This window comes from Temnothorax nylanderi, unplaced genomic scaffold (assembly GCF_030848795.1).
Source record: "Temnothorax nylanderi isolate EJ_2023f unplaced genomic scaffold, tnyl_v1.0 TNYL_tig0664_pilon, whole genome shotgun sequence".
In the NCBI taxonomy this organism is placed as follows: Eukaryota; Metazoa; Arthropoda; class Insecta; order Hymenoptera; family Formicidae; genus Temnothorax; species Temnothorax nylanderi.
In genome coordinates this window covers 65,794-86,137 of record NW_027249726.1, presented here as the reverse complement: position 1 = coordinate 86,137, position 20,344 = coordinate 65,794, and the positions used below count along the sequence as shown (strand labels likewise).

Genomic DNA, 20,344 nt, shown 5'->3' with positions numbered 1-20,344 from the left:
AGTGGATCGTTAAGAAAATGAAAAAAACACTAAACTCGGATATTTGGTTTTTTTATTTATCAAATACGGATTAATTATTACTCATTGTCAAGAGTGACATAATTTATATTATATTAAAAGGAGAGTAATAATCGCCCTACGATAAAAAAGATGAAAAGAAAGTATAAAGTATAAAATGCCAAGTTTAAATAACTTACAAGTTTGCGCGTCATATGTAAAAGAAGTGTTATATGAGGGAAAAGCATGTCAGCAACCCACGAGTGACAAAAGGCACACTGATCACGATCGACGTTAAATGTTCTTTATTATTATATCATATGCCCCGGTCAAATTATCAGTGTTTTTCTGTAGGTTAATTGTATTGTTGTTTTGTTTTATGAAGAACATTTCTGCGATCTCGCGTTTCCTAACTTGTTTTTGCAATGTAATATCTCTTTTTATGCCATTCGAATTCGTGATCATAAGAGGTACGGTGCCTACTAACAACGGAATGATTGCTGACATGTTTCTTGAGATATAATAAATTTATATATTGCCAGTCAGCGTCGATTATTACTCTCCTTTATTTATTCACTAGCGAAGAAAAGGTCTATTAATTAAAGTAATTTAAATCGACCGTGACTGGCAATATATAACGTCTTTCCGATGTGAACATAGAAAAACTGTGAGCCAACTTGATTTGTCGGATTCACACAGCACTTTTCCGGACAATCATCGAGACATTATTAATTCGACCATGGGTTTTGGTCCGTTGATGTAATTTCTAATTTAAATAGTTTAAATTTTTTCACATCGGAAAGACGTTATATATTGCCAGTCACGGTCGATTTAAATTACTTTAATTGTTATTCTATACTGGCGTAAGAAATTTATTAAAAGGTCTATTCTTTCTTGGTTTATATTATATTATTTATTATATTTCTTTATTTTATAAACACATAAAATATACAAATATAATATATAATCTATATAATAAAAAGCAATATAAAGAATAAAATGAATAATAAAATAAAGAAATTATATAATACTGTTTTAGAATTATAATATAAAGTATTATGTGTGGAACTTGTATTAAACTAGCTGGTTACCCGGGGCTTCGCCCGGGCGTCTTTTTTTACAACTTTATTATATCTAGCTAATCTAATTCATAAACACATATTGTCAATAACTTTTTTACATCGCTCATGATCCTCACCGAATTCAATAACAACCTTCCTTAAATGATAATCAATCCATCAAATAACTTATACATTTTTTAGACATAAATCGGCAACCCCTTCACCGATTCTCGCCAAATTCAATACCACCAAGCCTACCTTTAATGATACTCCATCTATAAAAAAATTAGCTCGGATATCTCAAAATTTACGGAAATTAGAGCAATCACGTAGATTTTTTTAAGACAGAAATCGGTAACCCCTTTATTATTAACAATTTTTTGAATTCTATTATATTCGTCAGTTTTTCTACCCCTATTTCATATATAATACTTTAAGATTTTTGGTTGATTAGTTTTTAAGAATAACGTTCAAACATACACCACCCGTAAGAATTTTATATATTAGTACATCATTCCCGAAAAGTTAGACAAATTTTGGCACCGGTTTCCAATAAATCGGTCCATTAATAAATGAGTAGTTCGCAGTCAGTCAGACAGACTGTCACAGACATTAGGAAAATTTTGGAACCGATATCCTAAAAAATCGGTGATGATGCGGTTTCTCAAAATACGTCTACGGTCTAAGTTAGAGTATCATGAGATAGTATACCAACTTTGGTTTTCTAATTTGAAAACTGTTAGATTTGCATAGCGGACAAACATACATACATTCATTATATAGAGATAGAGATAAAAATATGAATTTATTACAATTATATGTATTTCTTGTGCTAATAATATAATAATTTGTAACAAGTTTAATCGCTTATCCATTCTTATTAGTAAGCCTCAATTTTTTTAAAATGTATGGATGCAAATTTAGTAGCTTCGGTCACTGCTTTTTCTATCAAAATCTTGTGACACATGTGTAGATTTTATACTGGCAATAACATGGATTTGAATCCTTTAATATAGGTCTTTGATTTGCATTAAAAATTTGTAGAACAACATCCATCCAGATTTGTGCATTGAATGCATTAGAAACCATCTCCTACATAGTTCCTAATAATTTTTTTCGTTTTTTTTGTTCCTTGCCTATTTATTTAAATTCAAATAAAATGAATGATGTTTTACATCATTCATTTATATTACAAGGAAAAAAATTATTAGAGGTGCAAGAGATGCAGTAACTCTTTACATACATTATAATTAGTATGCAGGAAATAAATAAAAACATAGATGAATTTTGTGTTTCGCTAATATATTTAGAAAATCCGCAATAAACTTGAATGATTTATCAAAATGATTTTATATCATATCATACTTACTAAGGAATCTTTGAGAATACTTTCATTCAAATACAATTATACATACAATGGAAGTAATTATAAATTTTCAACACCAAACTCCTTGGCATTATTATCAATGGTAAGATTAAAGTAAATGCTATAAATATATCTGTCATATTCTCTGTGATTAAAATATGATGTAACTTGAAAATAATATCTATTTTATATATTATAGGTGAATTAGTTATAAATAAAAATTCCAAAACTACAAAATTTAATAATAGAAAAGCAGTAAACATCAATAAGATATTAAATAGTACCAATGAAGTTGGTATTATATTGGATAAGACTGTGTGCTATGCATTAGAAGGTGGCCAGAGAGGTGCAGTATCTCAACATACATTAATTAGTATGCAAGAAATAAATGAAAACCTAGATGAATTTTGTGTTTTGCTGATGTATTTAGAAAATCCACAATAAACTAGAATGATTTATCAAAATGATTTTATATCAGCGGTGCACACGTAGTTTTGTTGTTAAAATTTTGCAGCAAATATTGAGATCCTGATGTATTTAAAAATTATATGGATAATAATGTTGATTACACTCCGTTTTTTGTTTTTTTTTTATATGTAAGTTACATCACATATGTCATAATTATATATATATACATACTTATTGCAAAGTGTTCTCATAATAATATGTTTCTAATTCTCATTTATTTAACATTTCTGATATTGTCGTATTTTAGAGAGTGACTATAGAAACTATAGCAAGTAAAAAAGTCGTTATTTTATTTTTCTTCTAATTTTTTCCAATATAGAACTACCTAATTGCGTAGTTTTGTAATAAAATTATTTTAAAAATTATTTGACGAAAAATTGTCACATTACTTGCATGATTGCATCTGTTCCTGCAATCTATGATGAAATCAAGTTTTTTCTTATGCTTCTTTAATTTATTTTTTATGACTCAATGTAATTTTCATTGAAATAGTATGTAGTTTAAATTTTGATCTTATACATTAGGTACTGTCTAATATAGATTAGAGAAGCATAAGAAAGGACTTAATTTCATCATAGATTGCAGGAACAGATGCAATCATGCAAGTATTAAAATGTGACAATTTTTCGTCAAATAATTTTTAAAATAATTTTATTACAAAACTACGCAATTAGGCAGTTCTTTATTGGAAAAAATTAGAAGAAAAATAAAATAACGACTTTTTTACTTGCTATAGTTTCTATAGTCATTCTCTAAAATACGACAATATCAGAAATGTTAAATAAATGAGAATTAGAAACATATTATTATGAGAACACTTTGCAATAAGTATATGTATATATATAATTATGACATATGTGATATAACTTACATGTAATATTACAGAAATAAAATTTATTGTAAAATATTTTCGTATAATGTGAAATAAAGTTTTATAACATTAAAAAAAAAGAACAAAAAACGGAGTGTTTAATCAACAATATTATCCATCTAATTTTTAAATACATCAGGATCTCAATATTTGCTGCAAAATTTTAACAACAAAACTACGTGTGCACCGCTGATATAAAATCATTTTGATAAATCATTCTAGTTTATTGTGGATTTTCTAAATACATCAGCAAAACACAAAATTCATCTAAAGCGGGTGCTTGTTAGCCTTGGTACGTTACTGCCTTCTGCTACGGACGGCCAGAAAGCATTTTCAGGCCGTATTGCTAAAGCGGGGAGCACGCGGCAACGCCGCACAGACGCGGCAACGCCGCAGTCTTAGCATTTGTCTCTCTACCGTGCGTCCGCGTGAGCAATTCAATGGTGTGTGTTTTCTCGACGTTGGCAACACTGAAACGAAGTTTCGCATTGTCACCGCGCGAGGTCTCCAATATCAATTCGGAGTTCGGCCGTGACTCCTGTCGACCCTTAACAAATCTCATTAAACTTATACTCGTTTTAATCAGTAAGATCAGCCGCAACCCGGTACAGAGCCAAATTTTTCATTTTGGCTCTTAAAAATTTATAATAAATTCTTAAGAAATTGTGCAAACATACAGTTGCCAAAATATATTTATTGATATTTTCAGAAATCGCAGCGATCGGTCTGTTATAAATACTCCACTTTTTTACCAAAATTCCAAATGTATTTTCTATTATACGCCGGGCTCGCGAAAGTCTATAATTAAATATGTTTTTGCGTTCCCCCAAATACCGTCCAGAATATGGCCGCATCAAATGCTTTTCAATTGGAAATGCTTCATCTCCAATAAAAAAATAAGGCACTTGTATATCGGTTCCGCTTAAGCAACTGGTTCCTTCTGGAATATCCAGCATCTCATTCATCACATTCAAGTCGCTGTTTCCATAAATTCCCGCATCACAGTTCTTCCCCATTGACCAATATCGACCAAAGTAAATTTATAATTGTGATCACACAGCCAAAAGTACGATGCTGTATCGTTTGTGATAATTAAAGTACAGCGTACCAGAATTAGGGGGACATTGAGCATCGACGTGTTTTCCGTCAAGTGCCCCCAAGCAATGTGGGAAATTCCATAATTTCCAAAAAACCCTCAGCAATTTGTAAATATTCTTCTCTCGAAGGAGCTCGTAGATAGATAGGACCAAGAAATCTTCCAAATACGTCACACGTCTCTTTAATTATTTTATGTACTGTTGATAGACCAACACGATAGGCAAAAGCAACTGCTGGAACTTTGTCTCCAATCAGAAATCTGTAACATCATTATCAATATTATGATATTAATTGCCAAACTGTTTTTACACATATGTATTGTTAGACTACGAGTAATCTGAACATATACCGCAATGTTAAAGCAACTCTTTGCTCTGGTTCAAGTGCCCGTGGACTTCGTTTCATTAAGCTTGGATTAACAATGTCCATCAAGTGCTGGAATGTTGGCAGTGTCATGCGTGTATACTTGTGGAACATTTGCTCATCTGTTTTTATCTCTTGAAAAAGATAGTTAAAACGCTCCTTGCTGTCTTCTCCTTGTGTTAATTGGTCGTACCCAGACACGCCGACGGCGACGATGACGTTCACGGTTGATCCTACGACGTTGCACCAAAAATGCTCCCATGTTGACCAGAGCAATTAACAACAAATCGAAATCATCCATTTCTGTGAAAAGACTCATGTAATTCAATCTAATGCAGTCTTCTCGAATTAAAATCACATTCAGAATTGTATGAACTAATTGCAAAAACGTTAAAGAATGGCCAAACAGCGCAAACATCAAATATCAAAATGAGTAAAAAATATTCAATGATACATAAAAAATAATAAAGTATTATTCGAGAAAATTAACCAAATCAAGAGTGTTTTAATAATGAATTTTTACACCTAAACTGTATATAAAACTAACTGAAAATTATGAGAAGATGCGTTTATTTTGCAATAAATTACAATTTCAGAAATTTGCACACAAAATCAAATTAACCTCAAAACACTATGTTTACGAAACTGAGACAATTCACACTAATAATTATATACGGTCATTGTTCGTATTTTCATTACGTTTATAATTAAATAATGAGAATACTTACGTGTTAATAAATCCGTTCATTGTTCTTAATTCTCTTTAAAAATGCGAATTACTTTTCTACCGGCTACAATTAGTTATGCCTTATGCCCATGGCTATGCACAAGGTCGGTAAATGGCGCGCTACATAAGGGGCCAATTCCTTTTAGTGACACAAGTCGACACAAACATCGTTCTATCCTTCTTGGCATTCAATGAATAACAAAGACAGAACGACACTTGTGTCGACTTGTGTCACTAAAAGGAATTGGCCTATAGTCTTCCGCTGCACTTCGAGCTATTTGGATCCAAATGGCGACCACAACGCTCAGCGTACACCATCAGCGCGAATGGCGAACTACGCACACAGGCTACGGTCAACGTGACGCTACAAATGCTTCGAAGCATTCCTCTTCTCTTTTCTTTCAATGAAGAAAGAAGGAGAAGAAGAACGCTCCAAAGCATTTGTAGCGTCACGTTGACCGTAGCCACAGTAACAACTATTGTACGACGTGCACTAATACACAGTCACTGGATCCAAAATGGCGGCCGTCGGAAGACCTTATGTAGCGTCGCTACCGACGCGCCATTTACCGACCTTGGCTATGCATTAAGCCCCTTGCACAATGCCAGGCAACAGGCAATAGGAACAGGAAATAACCAAAAAATCGTTAATTACAACCTAAAAAATTCGAATACTATGATTGGTTGGCAACAGGCAATAGGCACAGAATTTCCAACGTGATGGAAACTCTGTGTCTATTGCCTGTGTCACTGTTTATTCTGCATTTATACATGATTTCTGATTTCTATTCCCTGTTCCTATTGCCTGTTGCCTGGCATTGTGCAAGGGGCTTTATGTATTTTTATGTAGGCTGCGTTCGGGGAGCACGCTATTAGCGCTATTGCATCATTCTATCTTTATCGCTCATCAAGTGTAGAACAAGGATAGAATAAGCAAATAGCGCTAATAGCGCGCTCCCCGAACGCAGCCGTAGATTGGAAATTCAGAAGCCATGGGCAGAATGCAGAAACCATAGCGCATGCGCTTTGATATCTGCCATTTTGCCATGGGCAGATAAGTAATACCATAGCGCATGCGCTATGGCTTCTGCATTCTGCCTATGGCTCCTGCAATTTTATGTGCTTCCACCAAATTCAGCCAGTGCAGCTAAAAGAAACAGACCCTAGGCTAGGTTATGTATACAATGTATGTACATACATACATACATACACATTTCATATATTAAACTGTGTCCAAGCTGTGTCCAAATGTGAATTATCTACATCGATACGTTGTCAAAGCAGTCCCTCAACGACATAAAATAGCTCGCAATTAAAATGCGCTCTGTAAATTATCCGAAATACTTTAAATCATTTTTCTGCGAAAGCCGTCTGTTGAGGTTAGAATGTGATGAATGTTCATAAAGAGGCCTAACAAGCGATCGTGGCTGCTTTCAGGGTCATTTTGAACCGCTCGAACTAATTGATCCAAAGACTCAATTTCAAAACCACGCCACGAGCTGATTACAAAAACTACCAATTCTCCATCACATGAATACAAGAAGTATGTGATCGAAGAAGTGAGGAGCATTCTTGTATTTAAAAAAAGAAAAGGAAAAGTTGCTCTTGTCACTCGAAAATATTTTCACATCTTAGCTTAGTGCCTGCTACATCCTTGGCTAAGTATGAAGCATAGTTCTCAGTCAGAATCAATAGTATGAAGCTACACACATGTTTACTATATGTCTCCTTGTTACTTTCGCTCTGCGTTCTTTATGGATCGAGCCGTAATTATCCAAACAGCAGCTCTGAAAAACATGACGATAATGATTGTATCGCAGAATCTCCACTGTGTAAAACACATGTGTCTTTAGGCCCATCCTGTCACGATACTCAAGAAGTTCAAGTCGCATTTTCTTCTAGTGTAGTCGAAAATGAATATATAATCAAATTCAATGGTTACTATAGAGCATGTACACGAGAAAATTATATAAGAGCTGCTTTAAACTCGTCTAACATTGAGAACTGGAAGATCATATTGCGCAACAATGCAGCATCTGTGTATCCTAGCGATTTTGATATTATACACTTAAAAGAGACGGATAAGTATGAAGGGCTTAGGGCTTTAAGTAATCATCCACTTGTAAAGACTGTGTCACCGCAAAGACTTATACGTAGAACTTTAAAATTTATCAATAGAACATCAAGCGATTCTGATGTATTAGCATATAAGAACCCTAAAAGAAGAATCAATGATCATGTAAGTTTGCAAATTGTCAAAATTTTGAAATGTCATAAAATCAATGTAGCTATAAATCGATGAATTTTCAGTATTGAACAGTTATATTGTTCGATACTGAAATGTATCTAAGGCTGTTGTTAAGAAAAAAATACTTAATTTCAGAATGTTCAGCCTGGGCAATCAACAAACCGACATACATCTCGAAAATTATTAAGAGCTATACCGAAACAAATTACGTCTTTACTTGAAGCTAATGTCTTGTGGAAAAAGGGTATTACTGGGAAATATATAAAAGTAGCGATATTCGACACTGGGCTTGCCGCTAGTCATCCACATTTTAAGAATATCAAAGAGAGGATAAATTGGACGAATGAAAATACTCGAGAGGATAGCCTAGGCCACGGGACGTTTGTAGCTGGCGTTATCGCGTCATCCTCTAGAGATTGTTTTGGTTTTGCTCCAGATGCGGATCTTCATATTTTTCGCGTTTTCACAAATGCTCAGGTATCTCCGTTCTTTGTGCTTTCTTTTTACTTGTAATTTTATCACTTAAAAAAATTTATATTATCTGAAATGTAATAGGTGTCTTATACCTCATGGTTCTTGGATGCATTCAATCATGCCATATTTCGCAAGGTGACAGTGTTAAATCTGAGCATTGGCGGTCCAGATTTTATGGACCAGCCGTTCGTCGATAAAGTGTGGGAGGTTACAGCTAATGGTATCATTATGGTGTCTGCAATTGGCAATGACGGACCTTTATACGGGTAAGTAAAATAATATTACAATTTTCATGTAGTTTATTTGAAAAAGAAAGAATTTAGGAGGACTTTTCAGTTTTTTATTATCAGATGCAGGATTCTATAACTCTCCTTAAGGGGATCCTGCAGTGACAGGCGAACTTCCTCGATGTCGATAATGTCAACCTTTCTAATTTTGTTTTCCCTATATCTGTCTTTGTCTAACGAAATGACATCTGTCCTTGTTTGATTGCTCGCCATCTCTTGCAAGATTCGGCAACTACTGTTGCTGCTCTTCTTGTCATTCTGCATCCGTATTTGCATTACTAAAATAATTTTTCGATGGATCTTTTTTTGTACGCATTGAATCTTACTTCTACTTGCACGATATTATTCCTACATGTTTTCCCAAGGGCAGATGATAAACATTATGTATGTATAAACTGCAGAATTTTTGTTTTAAACAAATATTGTCGTTAGGTGACAGCTGTATGTGCCCAAATAAGTAATATTTTTAATTTTTTGGTGTTTTTGATATAAAATCGCGTTTGTTACTCTAGATTTTTGTGCGGACTTTAATTCTGTAAAAGATTTTTGCAATTCTATAAAGCCAATTAAAAGATCCATCGAAAAACGATAATGTCGGTAAATCATACGGCTGCAGGATCCCCTTAACGACAGTTTCGGTATTGTTGCGCAGCTTTTTTTTTACCATATATAATACCTGCGCAACGATACCGAAACTGTCGGTAACGAGTTACAGAATCCCGCTACAGAATCGGAAATCACTTCTTTATATTGTGTGTTTCCTAACATGTGGGACTTCAAGGTTGGGTAAGTTAACTTTTTTTTTAACTAAGTTAAGTTAAAGTTAACAGCCTTGAAAATTTAACTTAGTTAAGATACAAGTTAATCCATAATGAAATTAATTGAATTAAAAGTTAAGTTAATAATAATTAGTAATTAAAAAGTTAAAAGTTAAATTTTTTTGTCGCCACGCTGGACCAGAACCGAAACGAAAACGTGATTATAACTGATCATATCATTCAACATATCGACTGATACATTTGCGACGGAAAAAGATTTCCCTCAGGCACTCAAACGTGCTTTTATACAATATAATACCTCGATACCATCTTCAGCTCATTGTTGAACGGTTGTTCAGTGCAGGAGGAAACGAGTCCTCCTATTATATTGTATAAAAGCACGTTTGAGTGCCTGAGGGAAATCTTTTTCCGTCGCAAATGTATCAGTCGATATGTTGAATGATATGATCAATTATAATCACGTTTTCGTTTCGGTTCTGGTCCAGCGTGTTATTAAATATAGCGTTTGTTGTAAAGAGGTGGAAGCCAGTGGCCAGATCGACTATACTGCGTTTAGTGCGTTCACGGAGATAAGTAATAGTGCTGCGACTAGCGTATACGAAATGGGGCATTCTGAGCTTTGTGATTGGTCAATTCTTCTAGAAGCATACAACCAATCACACTACACGGAATATGACCCCCCATATAGGAGTTGCCAGATGTTACAATGAAACCAACGCTTGGCCAATGCTACGGCAGTCAATTGTCGGCCAAGGTTCTATCAGCCAGTGCTGGGCCATCACTGGCAAATAACTGGCTGCCTACCTATATAGAATAATCCGGCATTACAACGAAGACCAACACTTGGCCGATGGTTGGCAGCCGTACGTCGCCCAACATTCTGTCAGACAGTACTGGGCCATCACTGGCAAATAACTGGCTGCCTACCTATATAGAATAATCCGGCATTACAACGGACACCAACACTTGGCCGATGGTTGGCAGCTGTACGTCGCCCAACATTCTGTCAGACAGTACTGGGCCATCACTGGCAAATAACTGACTGCCTACCTATATAGAATAATCCGGGATTACAACAAAGACCAACACTTGGCCGATGGTTGGCAGCCGTACGTCACCCAACATTCTGTCAGACAGTACTGGGCCATCACTGGCAAATAACTGACTGCCTACCTATATAGAATAATCTGGCATTACAATGAAGACCAACGCTTGGCCAATGGTTGGCAGCCGTACGTCGCCCAACATTCTGTCAGACAGTACTGGGCCATCACTGGCAAATAACTGACTGCCTACCTATATAGAATAATCCGGGATTACAACAAAGACCAACACTTGGCCGATGGTTGGCAGCCGTACGTCGCCCAACATTCTGTCAGACAGTACTGGGCCATCACTGGCAAATAACTGACTGCCTACCTATATAGAATAATCTGGCATTACAATGAAGACCAACGCTTGGCCGATGGTTGGCAGCCGTACGTCGCCCAATATTCTGCCAGACAGTACTGAGCCATCACTGGCAAATAACTGGCTGCCTACCTATATAGAATAATCTGGCATTACAATGAAGACCAACGCTTGGCCGATGCTACGGCAGTCAATTGCCGGCCAAGGTTCTATCAGCCACCCGTGTAAAAATTTGTTAGGGATAGCCTTACATAACATAAGGCGCCGATCATTAGTTATTAGGGATGCCATAAGAAAGGTTTCCTTATTTTTGTCTAGTAAGACCCTTGTAAAGATTTGATAAGGATATTTTAACTTCATAAATACTTATTTATTAGGGCTAACCGGATGAGGTCCCGATCATTATTTATTAAGGATGCCATAAGAAAGGTTTTTCTTATTTTTGTGTAATGAGGCCCTTGTAAGGATTTGATAAGGATGTTTTAACTTTATAAATATATTTACGAACACAAAATTTCGTAATAAGCCGGCACTGGTTTCTGACATTCACCCGACATTAAGAAATATTATATCATATATCCAATTCAAAATTTTATTACTCTTTTTAAACTGAATTTGTTTCTTAAGATAATTTTTGAAAAATTATATATTTGCGCTGGTTATGACATATGTAGATTGTATATAACACTTACATCAAATTAAGAAGTAGTCTACCATGTAAGGCAGTTGGCTCACGATCCAGAGGTCCCGAGGTCCCGAGTTCGAATTCCACCAAGGTAAGTGTGTTTTTCAAATACGATAAAATATTTATAATCATAGACTGCATCTTAAGAAATAAATTTAGTTAAAAAATAGTAATACAATTTCAAAATAAATAATTTTTTTTATGTCGGGTGAATATCGGAAATCAGTGTCGGCTCGATACTGGCTCGATACTGGCACGTAGCATTGTATCAGAAATCTGGCACCTGGCAACCAGTATTGGCGCAGTATTAAACCGATCATAAATCCTGTACTGGGGCAGTACCAGTAGACAACGGCTGGGCCAGTACTGTCTGCCAGTATTGGGCCCAAGTTATCATCCGGTACTGGCGCCAGTACCGCGCCAGTAGTGTTGCTAGTACTACGCCAGTACCCGAACTGCAACAACCAGTACTGGCGCAGTATTGGGCCGTTTCGTATGTAAACAAATTCACAGTTGAGTTCGAGAATCAAGGTCCTATACTATAAATGTAGAGTTGTAGGCAGGCATCTCGCGACGCCTTTATTTATGGCATGGTTTACTTCAAGAAAGTTAAATTAAAAGTTAATAGTTACCGATAAAATGTAACTAAATTAAGTTAAAAGTTAAAAGTCTAAAATGTAACTAAGTTAAGTTAAAAATATTTAACTTTTTAACTTAACTTTTATCTTTTTAACTAGACACTACCCAACCTTGTGGGACTTATACATATGAACTTTTTTCATTGTTTTTTTTGTGTCTCCTATCCACTGCTGAAGTGGGTCCCACATGTTAGAAAACACCCTGTATATACATATATACATATATCTTCAAAATGATAACTCTTTCAACTCGTATTAATTAAGCACATTTTACTTACAATTAGTTTAGCAAGTATTGTATGCACTTTAAAGTTTGAGCTGTTCCTTTCAACTCCCGTGTATCTAGAAGAACTATAAGTCTGATTAGTTTGTGTTTGTACGTCATGGTATTTCGTTTGCACAGCACTTTAAATAATCCTGCCGATCAAATGGATGTGATTGGTGTAGGAGGCATCAATTGGGACGATCAAATAGCAAGGTTCTCTTCGCGCGGCATGACCACGTGGGAATTACCTTATGGATACGGTAGAATCAAACCTGACCTAGTCATATATGGATCAGGAGTAAGAGGGTCCGCTTTGGAGAATGGATGTAGAAGTCTCTCTGGTACCTCCGTTTCTAGTCCTGTCGTTGCCGGCGCGGTAGCGCTATTAGCTAGTGCATTTGTAGATACAAATGTATCTAAAATTAATAAAGAGAAGGTAATTATCGATTCTTTATGCGCCAATAGAAATATAATTCTACAGAATATTATAGGAAAATAGAATTTTATTGCGTTTTATGCTTAATAAGTAATAATAAATGTATGTAAGGTAACACCGGCAAGTATGAAACAAGTGTTACTGAATTCAGCCCGTCGCTTACCTGGGATTGGTATGTTCGAGCAAGGCGCAGGAAAATTAGATCTCTTGCGGGCATTTCATCTCTTAGAGTCATATACTCCTACTGTTACGCTCCATCCAAGGTAAACTTTTCTTTACTTTTCTTCCTATATAAAAAAATACCGTTTAATCTTGTCTATTGATCTTGATTGTATCTGCTTGATTAATTAATTCTATCGATTCATTAGCATTAACTATTGTTTATAATATATATGTAATAACATAATCGTAATAGATCAAATCTTGTTTACATGATGCAGTAATTAATGTTTTGCTTCTGTTAATGATTAGTTACATAGATTTGACGGAGTGTCAATATATGTGGCCGTACTGTACTCAAGCTATATATCATACCGGTATGCCCACAATAGTCAATGTAACTATAATAAATGGTTTGGGTGTGGCTGGAAATGTAGTAAATCTTACCTGGCATCCGTATGCCGGTAATGGCAATGGTGAACATATTGATGTGGCGATAACGCACAGTGATGTCTTGTGGCCATGGTCCGGTTGGTTAGCAGTTGCTATAACAGTCCCATCGACATCCCACGATTGGCAGGGCATCGCACAAGGTTTGAATATAATTCCGTTTCTCTGGTAGATCAATTTGTATTATAGCAGACATTTCACGCATTACATTTTCGTACAGGTCATATCTCACTCACGGTTGAGAGCGATGGCGCAGGTAAACCACGGCAATCAACAATAACACTCCCATTGCAGGCAAAAGTCATACCCACACCTCCTAGGCAGTGAGTAAAAGTATACAATGTGTTAGATAATCGTTACTTTTGAACGTAATGTACTGACATATGTTTGCGTGGATATTTAATAAGATTATTTATATCTTTTATTATCTCTTCAGTAAACGTATTTTGTGGGATCAGTACCATAACTTGCGATATCCACCCGGATATTTTCCTAGAGATGACTTGCGGGTAAAGAACGATCCTCTCGACTGGAACGGAGATCATATACATACAAACTTTAAAGACATGTATCAACATTTACGTAATGCCGGATATTATCTTGAAGTGCTTGGCTATCCGTTCACTTGTTTCGACGCGAGACATTACGGGACCCTGCTTATCGTAGATACGGAAGAGGAATTTTTCCCTGAAGAAGTATGCGTTTATGTCTCACAAGATTATGCTAGTTCCTACCGCCTATATAAATGTCGACCTTGCCTAAAATGCCTATAAATGATAAATTGGTTTCAACCACAGGTGGTAAAGCTAAAACACGATGTGGAAGAGGACGGTTTATCAGTAATTGTATTTGCAGACTGGTACAATACAGCAGTCATGCGAAAAATAAAGTTTTATGACGAGAATACCCGTCGATGGTGGATACCTGAGACGGGAGGTGCCAATATTCCAGCTATAAACGATCTGCTTTATCCTAATTGGGGTGTGGCATTTGGCGACGAAGTACGAAACGGTCAGTTCACTCTTGGCCAGCATGCGCCAGTCATATTCGCGTCTGGCACTACACTAACTAGGTAAAATATTTTGCGCGCGGGAAAACTGGTTTAGATTGTATACAGCAGATTTTATATTTGTTCAGATTTCCAAAAGGCGGAATCGTTCTGTATGCAGAGTTATATGACCAAGGTCAAGAACTTTTGGAAAAAGAATCAGGGATACCTAAGCTTGTACCGATACTCGGACTTTTACAAGTGACTAGTGAGAAAAATGTTGAAATGACACATAATGACAACATTAATAACGAAGTTGATCAAGCAGATCAGAATGACGAAAAACAGAATGACGATGTCAAAGAGCAGACGAGTACGTCTGGTAGACTCGTTGTTTATGGAGATTCAAATTGTATCGATGACAGCCATTTACAAAAAGGTATGTTGTTACAAGAAAGAGATGTTAATGACACAATATTTTAAATATTGATAAACAATATTTTACATTACACGATATTTCAAATCTTTTGTTTCTTTCTGAAAAATTTGGTAATCTTTGAATTACACAATTTTATGGTTTGGATATTATTTACTAAAATGTATTGTTATTCATATTTAGCCTGTTTTTGGATGCTCGATGCTATCTTAGAATACACAACGACAGGTTACGTACCTACTGTTTTCATGGATGAAAATCAGAGGAAGCACAAGACTGTTAAAACCACTAGTAGTATAGAGACTGGAGAATTACCACGTCGAATGAAAGAAAATCATTTTAGTCGTCACAGTAAAGTACTAATGACTAATGAGCCAGCAGGCAGTTTCAGATCTCTTCCATTATGTATCACCCCTGTATATGCCGTGCCTGTACCAGTTAATGAATCTGTGCCAATGTAAGTAATTTTACATGCATATATAAATACCAATCCTATTCCAAACATTTCGTAAACCTGTCCAATTCTTTTCTTGTTCCTATCTTGATTTCGGAAAAGTAAATGCATGCCAGAGGAAAATTATCAAGATATCTAGTCTGACGTTTTAAAATTGCATCCCCAATTGTCCTATAATTATGATGAAGGACTGAATAATCAGAAGTCAGCTAAAAACGGCTGATGGCTCTCGTGTAAAGTGTTCAAGCAGATTATATCTTTGTTTCATTATTATTAATCGTTTCTAGGTTTTGTAAACTACTTGAATATTCCCTTTTTCATCTCTTCTTTTTTTACAGAGAACTTTACAAGCCTCAGAAGCTGCTCTCTATAGGAGATACCATGAGCGCGGCAAATTCAGTAGTACAGGATACAGACACTTTGTGGCTTAAGAGACGAGTTGGTGGAGCTAGTATCCCTACGTTGCAAAATCTCGATACAGACATTTTGGCTTATGATACGAAAGAAAATCAGGGAGATGAACAAATAATCGTATACCAATGGAAATACGTAATATTAATAGTTATTATAGTGATAGCTTTCGTGTATTTGTATAATCATTTGGGATTGAACAGACATTCGCGCAGGAAACGTATTATACTCAGAATATTTAGAGCCATTCGAGCATTAGTTGTGCGAAGGATACCTGCGCAAATGTAACTTGATAATTTTGCACGAACCATTACTGTGTATTGTACATAAAATGTATAGTTAAGGTAATTTTTTTAGGAAATTGGGTATATTTAAATTCCAAGACATTTATATGCAAATTAGATATTATGTGCCTTTAAAACATACAATATGACATATGAATTTGTAGATTATACAAATAAATTATTTTGATATAAAAAAATCACATGCTATCTATTGCCTTTATTTTTTTAACCAAACGAGATAATATAATATTAAACCTAGATTATTATTAAACTACATATTAGACCTAATGAGATAACATGATATTAAACATTTTGCTTTTTACATTTTTTCCTCTCTTTGAAGAAATAATTTCTAGCTCTACTTTAGGTACATCAATTATAAAATGGATTATAAGTAACCCAGTGTGCTCTATCTTGCTCCGTAGCAGTTTTATGAGTGGTAAAAATGCTTTTGAAAACTTCCGACGCTTTAGGATCCTTTGCGACGCTATAATCGCTTTTAGCTTTTTTATAAGCAGGATCATCGGCCTCCTTGTGATTGTTGTTCAATTTAGGGATTACTTTGTCCTCCTTCTTCATCTTCTTCTTGGACACTTCGTCTGTCTTCTTCTCTTCTGCTGGTACATCATCATCTAACTTCTTCTTTTTCGATTTCTTTTGACTAGCTTTCCTGAGTACCGCTCGCTCCTTCATGAGATCCAGATCGTCACCTTCCGCATTTAATATGACTATGTCCGTCTCCTCGAACGATTGCTGACATTTGTGACATAACTGTGAAATTCAACATTTTCTTGTTAAACTTTAAATTCCGTCGGTATTTATTTCTGCTATATAAATACCGGATATTTTACTTACTGTACTCTTTACTTCTTTGAGAGCACGTTCGCTCATTACGCAGCCGCACGACCATAAGAAACAGAATTTATATTTCCCGTTCATTTCCAAACCAATAACTGGACAAATATATGGGCTTTTGCCTCCGTCGTTGTAACCATCTCCTTTCTCAGCCTTGTCGCCATTGAATGCTGGGTTTGGTGTCAAATTAAGATTCCTCACATCCTTCGAGTTCTTGATGTGTACAGCAGATTCTGGAAGAGTATTGCGATCCAAAAGACCTTCCAGCACAGATTCTTTGCTGTACAGACGACCCAAGCTGCAACCTACTATCGGTGGTTGCAATGGCAACTGCCGTATCGTACAGTGCCTCCACTTGAAAGCTAACTCCGCTTCCTTGTCTTTCTGTAAACAATTATACGCAAACGCATAAATATTTAATTAATTACTACAGATAGATTACTAGATTTTATAAATAGATAAATTTTATAAATAGGTAAATTATTAAGGTCATTAAGTATAAAAACAAATATACATAATTCAAAAAAGTTATTTATTAAAAGCACTTTAAAAGTAGTTACGCAATTACTTTAAAAGAAGCAAGCATAAAATTATTTACGTTCCGTCAATAATTATATAATACAATATTAAACTTTGTCTTCTTCTAAATGTAGATCATTGTACAAGTATAGACAAAAAAGAAAGTGATTAAATAAACAACATTGACTTCTATATGAATATTAGATGTATAAATTAATCTGGTGCCTTTACATTCGAGATATTTTATAATATAAAGTTTTGAGATTAAACATTTTTTGCCCTTTCATGATTTGCAAGTGTGGACCCAAGTGTGGACCTTTATGTTTTCAAAACACCATATGTTTTGGCGGCACAGACAACAAAATCTCATGAAACAGCAATGAACACGATGACGTCGAAAGCAGTATTTGAGACACTGCATTTTTTCACATTACAATTAAAAAAGAATGCTGTTGAAGCCATGGAAATTATTTGTTCTAACTGACTCATAAAACATGCAAAAAGTATCAGAGTTTTTGAAATTAGGTGAATCATTTTGCAGCACAACGCTCGACTATGCCGCAAGAGGACGAAGGATGTCATCTATGCTTTGGGCTAGGAAATTATCCCTCATTCAGATTATTCATCAGACCTAGCCCCGTCAGATTACAATCTGTTCCACCTGTTTGCTTCAACGTCACCTGGTTAATACACATTTCAAGATAATTAAAGAGGTCTGAAAAAATCTCAAAGACTTCATATCGATTCAAAACCGTCAAGTTTCTTCTATGAGGATATTCTTGTGAGCTGCCCGATAAATGAGGCAAAGTTATATAAAATAATGGAGATTATTTCACAATATTAAACCTGTATTTGATTTTTGTGAATAAATCTTGAATTTTGTGAAAAAAGGCACCCAATTAATTTCACATAATATAATATTCAAGATCGCAGAATAACAAAACAAAAATGAAAGAAAATCTTTCACATTCGTGTTTTACGCACCAAAATACACAATATGTTAAATTTCAGCCAAATTGATGAGGAATTCACTTTCCTTCAGATTTACCGAAAATCACCCGAGATATAATAGGTGCTTTCCATTTGATGTAAATGGAAAGCAACTAATAAAAGCAATGAAAATAAAACGATCCGTCTGTTTCTTTTAGATGCACTGGCTGAACTAGACTGAACTGGTGCAATAAATTAGAGTGAGACAAGTATATTTTGTTTCACTCTAACTTACGGCATCAGTGTGCACCAGCTCAAATACCCAATAATCAGCAATTCCAATAAAAAAATCGAACTTCTCCGATTGAGGTTATAGATATTGTTTGGTATGGTTTGATACATGTACCAAAGTTGCTATCGATGGTTGCTATTGGTGCTGGTGCAGTTTGATACAGCTTTGGTTGCTTATACCAGAGTCACGCCAAAAATCGCCTATAATAGACTTTCGAATCCTACCTGCTCCGGTTTCTTTTTCACTCTAACGAGCTCGTCTCTGCGAGGAATAGTGCCACCGTCGCAACCCATGATGACACTTCACACTTTGCCACAAATATCTCGATATATTTTATATTATATATAAATATATATTCCTCTTGTTTCTTGATTCCAACGGAAGCAAACGCAAGACGACAAACAAACCAAACAAGATGTTACAGAACACTGGGTGACACCGGGAACACAACAAACTGCATGAAACTGCAACAAACTAAACACGTCCACGTCCACGATGACCACGACGCGAATGAAAGAGAAATGGCGGCGTATACAGGGTGGGCAAAATAAAGCGATGCGAGTCATGTCGGATCGTTTTCAAGAAATTTTAAGGCTCCTGGGTACTCGTCGCGGCCATGTTGGAATGCGACGTCAGAAGCGAGAAATGACACGTTGAAAATTCTTGCGTAGTATTTCCAAATAAAAAGATATATGCTTAAAATAACACTACAGATCACTTCAGCACACTTCGAAAATACTCCGAGTTGAGGTTAAGGCTACCCCTTTCCCTTGACAGTTAATAAACAGCCGTAAAACGATGCAGGCTTGTGCGCAGGCGCATGACTAGATTTCGTATTACATTCATTTTACGGCTATTTATTAACTGTCAAGGGAAAGGGGTGGACTTAACTTCGAGTATTTTCGAAGTGTGCTGAAGTGATTTGTATAGTGTTATTTTAAGCAAATATCTTTTTATTTGGAAATACTACGCAAGAATTCTCAACGTGTCAATTCTCAACATTTCTCGCTTCCTGGATCCCATATGTACATACATACATTAGAGTCACGTGATATATTCAAATCCCGCACATAGCGCACATTTGGTACAGCAGCGTGTATACATGTGCACATACAAACATACAAAAGCGGCTTGCAATCAGTTTCGCTCCTGTCCTTTCTACCATATGCAAAATAATAATTACAGCGAGCATATAGGATTTATACTACGTTTACGCGAGCGTTACTTCTGTCAGAGCTCTGCTTCTGTAGTAACTTACGATGATTCACTCGTTTACGCGGAGTAAATTATCGTAAGTTACTACAAAATCCCGTTTACGCGAAGGAAAATCCTGTTTACGCGAAGGAATTATCGTAAGTTACTACAGAAGTAAAGCTCGCGTAAACGTAGTAAT

General features: G+C 35.6%; 2 protein-coding genes and 1 long non-coding RNA gene across 6 annotated transcripts; 1 reads left to right on the top strand and 2 right to left on the bottom strand.

The window, feature by feature from the left end:
• Positions 1–4,437: 4,437 nt before the first annotated feature.
• LOC139784710 (uncharacterized) lies at positions 4,438–6,416 on the bottom strand. Its single transcript, XR_011721643.1, has 3 exons — positions 5,953–6,416; positions 5,211–5,527; positions 4,438–5,120 (listed from the first exon to the last, which is right to left on the bottom strand). It is a non-coding gene; the product is annotated as an uncharacterized lncRNA (long non-coding RNA).
• Positions 6,417–6,878: 462 nt separating this feature from the next.
• On the top strand, positions 6,879–16,555 carry S1p (membrane-bound transcription factor site-1 protease). 4 transcript variants are annotated; one of them, XM_071723896.1, is made up of 13 exons: positions 6,879–7,137; positions 7,389–8,190; positions 8,335–8,676; positions 8,755–8,939; positions 12,876–13,173; positions 13,285–13,436; positions 13,645–13,925; positions 14,003–14,105; positions 14,219–14,477; positions 14,580–14,854; positions 14,920–15,209; positions 15,390–15,663; positions 15,999–16,555. In XM_071723896.1, the coding sequence occupies exons 2-13, from the start codon at positions 7,648–7,650 to the stop codon at positions 16,357–16,359; spliced, it is 3,363 nt and encodes a 1,120-aa protein (XP_071579997.1). In that variant the 5' UTR covers positions 6,879–7,137; positions 7,389–7,647; the 3' UTR covers positions 16,360–16,555. The 4 variants fall into 4 exon arrangements, with proteins under 4 accessions (XP_071579997.1, XP_071579996.1, XP_071579998.1 ...); XM_071723897.1 differs by having other exon boundaries at positions 6,882–7,137; positions 8,130–8,190; XM_071723895.1 differs by having other exon boundaries at positions 6,879–8,190.
• LOC139784709 (replication termination factor 2) lies at positions 16,553–19,631 on the bottom strand. The gene is made up of 3 exons (XM_071723904.1): positions 19,176–19,631; positions 17,211–17,594; positions 16,553–17,126 (listed from the first exon to the last, which is right to left on the bottom strand). Exons 1-3 carry the CDS (start codon positions 19,242–19,244, stop codon positions 16,728–16,730), a joined length of 852 nt encoding a protein of 283 aa, XP_071580005.1. The 5' UTR covers positions 19,245–19,631; the 3' UTR covers positions 16,553–16,727.
• Between the last annotated feature and the right edge of the window lie 713 nt (positions 19,632–20,344).

Bases quoted from the DNA above. Each gene is read 5' to 3' on its own strand.
- S1p (XM_071723896.1), top strand. From the start codon at position 7,648: ATGAAGCTACACACATGTTTACTATATGTCTCCTTGTTACTTTCGCTC. The intron at 14,478-14,579 runs GTATGCGTTTAT...TTTCAACCACAG, and splicing joins AGGAATTTTTCCCTGAAGAA to GTGGTAAAGCTAAAACACGA. The intron at 15,664-15,998 runs GTAAGTAATTTT...CTTTTTTTACAG, and splicing joins GTTAATGAATCTGTGCCAAT to AGAACTTTACAAGCCTCAGA.
- LOC139784709 (XM_071723904.1), bottom strand. From the start codon at position 19,244: ATGGGTTGCGACGGTGGCACTATTCCTCGCAGAGACGAGCTCGTTAGA. The intron at 17,595-19,175 runs GTAGGATTCGAA...AATTGTTTACAG, and splicing joins TGAAAAAGAAACCGGAGCAG to AAAGACAAGGAAGCGGAGTT. The intron at 17,127-17,210 runs GTAAGTAAAATA...TGAATTTCACAG, and splicing joins TCAAAGAAGTAAAGAGTACA to TTATGTCACAAATGTCAGCA.